This window comes from Camelina sativa, chromosome 20, assembly GCF_030686135.1.
Source record: "Camelina sativa cultivar CO46 ecotype springtype chromosome 20, ASM3068613v1".
Taxonomy (NCBI): domain Eukaryota; kingdom Viridiplantae; phylum Streptophyta; class Magnoliopsida; order Brassicales; family Brassicaceae; genus Camelina; species Camelina sativa.
This window is the reverse complement of record NC_141899.1, coordinates 24943465-24949464: the sequence shown is the minus strand read 5'-3', so window position 1 is coordinate 24949464 and position 6000 is coordinate 24943465. Positions and strand designations below refer to the sequence as shown.

General features: G+C 28.7%; 1 protein-coding gene across 2 annotated transcripts; it reads left to right on the top strand.

Annotated features, from left to right (window-relative positions):
- The first annotated feature begins 1329 nt into the window (after positions 1-1329).
- On the top strand, positions 1330-3703 carry LOC104771266 (guanosine deaminase). 2 transcript variants are annotated; one of them, XM_010495772.3, is made up of 5 exons: positions 1330-1710; positions 2397-2453; positions 2753-2943; positions 3080-3184; positions 3277-3703. In XM_010495772.3, the coding sequence occupies exons 1-5, from the start codon at positions 1695-1697 to the stop codon at positions 3463-3465; spliced, it is 558 nt and encodes a 185-aa protein (XP_010494074.1). In that variant the 5' UTR covers positions 1330-1694; the 3' UTR covers positions 3466-3703. The 2 variants fall into 2 exon arrangements, with proteins under 2 accessions (XP_010494074.1, XP_010494075.1); XM_010495773.3 differs by lacking the exon at positions 2397-2453.
- Positions 3704-6000: the final 2297 nt, after the last annotated feature.

Genomic DNA, 6000 nt, shown 5'->3' with positions numbered 1-6000 from the left:
ATTTCTCTTGAAAAATAATAAGTTAGTAGGAGGAATGAATTAATGTACAATTATTGGATAGGAGTTACATTTGAGTTAAATGGAGTTATATGTCTTTAATTATAAATAAATATTTTAATTTTTTATAACCTAAAATAAAAGGAATACCAAGTGGCTGAATCAAAATTCACATGATTTGGTTGTTTGTTGATATAAACTCAACACTTACACATAATATTTCAAAATAAAAAATATTACTTTTTAAGTGACAAACTAAATTAGTTTTCTTATAAAATTATATGAATTCTTCAATCTCAATAATTTTTAAAATCCCAAGGATAATTTATATTTTTTTGGTTTTCACTTATCAATTTAATTTATAGTGCTAGATTTCATACTAATGGTTTCATCTTTAAAGAATTTAGTGAAATGATATTTTTAAAATTATATTTTATTTTTATATTTAAGTTCCAGTTGAATATGTTTTGTTTTTTGGATCATTTTTTATTTTGATTAAAGACACAAAAAACCAATTGTTTAATTCTGTTCTTTTTGTTTTCAAAAACCTCAAATCATAAAAAATATATATATTATATTGATCTCTACAGATTTAACAATTGGATCACAAAACAAAATAGTCTTTATAAATGGATAAATGGATAATTATATTGATCTTTATAAATTATTAAAAATGATACATGAATATATGAGATAACCAGAGACATAATAGATAATTACATATGGATCATTTCAACTTTATGATCTTATTGTATGGTGAATATTGTAAGGAAGTATGAAAATAATGACTTATAAGATGTTAATATAAAATAGAAAATGGAGATAAACATTTTAAAAGATTAAAATAAATATATAAGATATACATATCATACAAACTCTAAAACTAAGCTTTTACAATGATATTTGATTTGATTTTTTATAACCCATACAACAACAATAACAAAAAAATACAAAACAAAACAAAACAAAACAAAAAAAAAGAGATTTGAGAGTAGTGGAAGAAGATGAGAGAATAAAATAGTAATAGACTAAGAGAATAAAATAATGAGTATTTATAGGAAGAGAAATAATGAAAAATTATATTTAGAAAAAAGAGAGTTACAATTTTAATTTATTGTTTTGTTTTAATACAATTGATTAATACAACTTAGTGGAGAAATAAAGTTAATGCATAATTTATAGGGAGAAGCTATAAAGATTTCAGTTTTATATTATGTGAGTTAAATGTGAAAATTAATTGTTTTAAATTTGTGTTTTAATATAATTTTTTTTTTGTTAAAATTGCATTGCCAAGTAAACCAATAAGGAGAGACTGAAACTCTACTTTTATATAATTTAAATTAGTGTGAAAAAAACAAAAATTCCTCAAAAACGCTTAAGCTCTCATTTCAGGTCGAATCATCCAGCTTTTTTCAGTATTAAAAACCTAAATTTTTCTTTGGTTTCCTTCCTCCGCTAGATTCAACATTTCCACAATTTATCTCTCTCTCTCACACACACACACACCTCAGCTTCTGGTGTTCATCTCTATCTCTCTATCTCCCCCCCCCCCCCCCCCCCCAAATCTCAATTTTGGACTTCTCCGATTTCTTTTGTTTATAAACACTTCTCTTTCTTCTTCAATCCTCACACCACCACACAAACCACTTCTTCGATTTCCCCAGCATCATCATCATCATCCTTCAACTTCTCTAATCATGGAAGAAGCTAAAGGTAATAAAATCAATTACGATCCTCGTCGCATTTTTTGTTTTTCTTTTTCTCTCTGGATCGAGATCGGAGTCTTTTTTTTTTTTTTTTTTTTTCCCCGTTGATTTAACTCCAGATTCGTTGTTTTTGATTGAACATGTTGGCGATTTTGGATTTTAATCTCGAATCAGACTCTTTCTCAAACTAATTCAATGTTCAATTTCACAGATCGGGAATCTAGAATTTTTCCTTGGGATTTTGGAATATATTTTTGTTCTTCATATTTTGTCATCATTTGATTTCACATGCAGATTGAGAAACTTTACAAGTATGTATACTCGTTGTCAATTACAGATTACATGTGATTATATATCATCATCATCACACTTTAGATATATGCTTCACCGTTTGATTAAAGCTTAGAATTGATTTGTGTTTGATTTTGACTTTCTTAGCAACAATGGCTTCTTGTTTGTTGTGTTATCTTAGCTGGAAGATTCCTCTGTTAGTGGTATGTCCTTGTATCACAAGTAAGGGTATGTGTCTAAGTTGTGAAGTGAGTAACCATGATCGGTTTATTAACTTTGGTTATGATCAATTGTGCGCACAAGAAGCTGTGTTGATTTGGTTTTTTTCTTTTTTCTTTGATCTTTGATGTTTGATTTATGTGCTCGGAGGATCTGATAGCTTCTCTTATTTGAACTGTGTAGTGGAAGCAAAAGACGGAACCATCTCTGTGGCTTCTGCATTTTCCGGTCACCAACAAGGTAATGGACCCTTAATTATTGTAGACTTATTATAATCACAACATGTGATTCTTATAATGGTTGATGCTTATATAATCATCATTTGAAGATTAAGCTTATCCGTTTCTAGACTTCCCACCAGTTCAATCACATATAACTATCTTTCATATGGAGATCCTGTTTCTTTCACTCATAGGGATCCTGTTTCTTTCATATGTAGTTTTCCCTTGCCGTTATGTTTCCCCCATTTCTTAGTTAGTTGAACATTGTATGTGCTTGCTGAAGTTTGTTTATGTTCATACTTTGTCTTTGATCATCAGCTGTGCACGATAGCGACCACAAATTCCTAACGCAAGCTGTTGAAGAAGCTTACAAGGGAGTTGACTGTGGTGACGGTGGCCCATTTGGTGCTGTGATTGTGCATAAGAACGAGGTTGTAGCTAGCTGCCACAATATGGTTTTGAAATACACAGATCCAACTGCACATGCTGAAGTCACAGCCATTAGAGAGGTAGAAAAAAAAGGAGTATATGATTGATTAATTGATCAAATTTATTGCTGTCACTTTCCTCTGGAATCTTGACACTGCACATGCTCCAAAAATGTGGTTTTGGAATAATGATTTGAAAACTGTTGTGAACATGCAGGCATGCAAGAAACTTAACAAAATCGAGCTATCAGAATGCGAGATCTACGCATCTTGTGAGCCGTGTCCCATGTGCTTTGGAGCCATCCATCTCTCGAGACTCAAGGTAAAATGTCGAAACTTGTCTACACACACAAACCCATCTTTTGAGTTCTCTTCAATATCATGAGGAGTACTCATCTCTCAACTTGTAAACAGAGGTTGGTTTATGGAGCTAAAGCCGAAGCAGCTATAGCCATTGGGTTTGATGACTTCATAGCTGATGCTCTAAGAGGCACCGGGGTTTACCAGAAATCCAGCCTGGAGATCAAGAAAGCAGACGGGAATGGCGCCGCTATTGCAGAACAAGTATTCCAGAACACTAAGGAGAAGTTCCGTTTATACTAAAAGCTCTTCTCCATCATCACATTCTCCTGTCTTCTTCTCCTTCATGATGGCAATTAGAAGAAGTAAAGGAAGAAGATACGCACTTGCTTTAACTAAATAAAATCTCTGTTTCAAATTGTTCATTTTATAACCAGAAGGAAAACAAAAGGCAAAAAAGAAAAACTCAATTTCGGTTCTTGTTAACATGCTTTGTATTACTTTTCTCCATTTGAATTGAGCTGGTAAATACTTTCTTCTCTGTCGATATCTTCATTTTTAATTTCTGCCAAAAACCAAGTTTTACACTAATAAATCGAATCTAGTCGAATTTTTTTAACTGCTATACTTTCGTGGAACAAAAAATGGCTCTATTACAACATTAGACAAATAAGCCATTTGGAACTGTAGTGGTATCTAGGATATTTGGAATTAGTAAAGGTGGTTTTATTTTGCTGGGTTATGTCGTTATGAAGTTTAGAATATTTGGAATTGTGTGGTAGTTACTCAACTTTAAATGGGGAATCGTTTATTATTGGTTGGCTCATGGCTGTATGCATTTCGGTAGGTCTTTGTCAAAGGATCTTCATAAATGAAGAAATCTTGTTAGTTTGGTGCAATTGGTTTCGACTCCTAGTTTTATCTTTTTCTCTTTCGTAAGGCTTTTGCTTCTTTCTTTTGAATTCAATTTTCCAGCTACATGTATCCATCCATCCCTCTATGGCTTATCAAAAAGTTTTAAATGACCGTTTTTTGGTTGCCAAGTGATGAACGATCAAATGGACGATAAATAGAAGGTTTTGAATAGAAATGGTCAGAAGCTAAAGGGGTGTTATTGGATGAAAAGTACAAAACTTATATTGTTTTACTAAAATAAATCCTACTATATTAATTGAGAAGTACAAATATGAAACTAACCTTAAAATGTGTAAAAAATTACATTCAATTGCCATTAGAAAAATTTAATTAAGTTTAATTAACTAATTTAAATAAATATAATTAATTAAAAATAAAAACACTCACAGATAAAATCTGAAAAAAAATCTAAAAAATCTAAAAAAATATTTTTTTTCTCTAATAAATTATGGACGAAATTACTAATTATTTTTAAAAAAAAAAGTTATATAAACCAATCAGAATTTTAAAAACTAAGATTTTATATCCAAGTATACAATACAATTATTTTTAATAACTAAATTTAAAAATTTTGTTAAGATTTCAAATTATGATGCTCCTATCATATTTATTTTATTTTATTTACAAATTTTTTAGAATTTTCATATAATACTTATAATTAATAAAATGCATATTTTCTGCATATGTTATGATTTGAATTTTTTAAAACGAAGATATATAACTTAATGTATGAAAATGTGTGTTTTAATTTCCACATTGGCGGGTTGGTAAAACTAAATTTATATAGATGAAAAATTAATAATTTTTATTTGCTCACAATTATAATATTAAAATTACTATTTTATATTTGACAAAATAATGATGCAAATACAACAAATAAACAATATAAACTGTAATAATACGTCAAAAATAAAATATTATAATATTCTAAAATAATTAGTATTCAAATAGACTAATAGATTTACATAACAATTAAAAATAAATATTATCTCAAACAAAATATTTTTTTTAAAAATAATATAATAATAATTTTTATTATTATTTTATAAATTTTTTAAAAAATGTTGACCCGTGCTTTAAACACGGGATATATCCTAGTAATTTAAACAAAATTGAAAACTATTCATTTTATAGCGGTTTTTATTTATTATAACTGCTATCTCCATTTTTAATACTTGATGTTTAAGGTTTTACACCAATTAAGAAATTATTTATATTATGTTTGTTACTAAATTAAAATATCAATTATTATTTATCTAAACACGATATAACCAATAATAAAATAATTTTGTAGAACATAAATCATCAGAACTAATAAACAAACTATTTAATTTGCATTGAAAATTAAAAACAACTTGTAATTTAAAAAAGAACAAATATATATATATATATCAAGAAAGGGTATTATTTAACCATTGGTTTTATTCCCTTTACCGCTATTATTTACCAACATTATCTCGACTCAGGTGTTGACTGGTTCTTCTGCTACCACCCGCAAACGTAGCGTTTGCGGGTGGTAGCAGTTGCTAGCGATTAGAACCAATTACACAAACCGCTTCCAATCGCTCCTAATCGCTCCCAACCGCTCCAAACCATTGAATTCCAAAAGCTGCTTTCCGTAAGCCTTTGCGGTTATGGGTAATTGCGGTTGGTTTTTTTTTTTTTTTAAATAAACTTAAAAGAAATCAGTGATAATGATATTTTTTTTTGTTATATCTTCTATCTAACCATTTTATTCATTAAGGATGGGAGAAAATGAAATATGAATACGATTGCAGAGATTATAAATAAAAAATTAGAAGAAAATAATATTCTAGTTAACAATAATCCGGAAAATTTGATGTAAATTTAATGGCACATCGTACAAAAGTTCAAAAAAATCTAAATAAATATAATATTTCATCAGAAATTTAAGAAAATAAG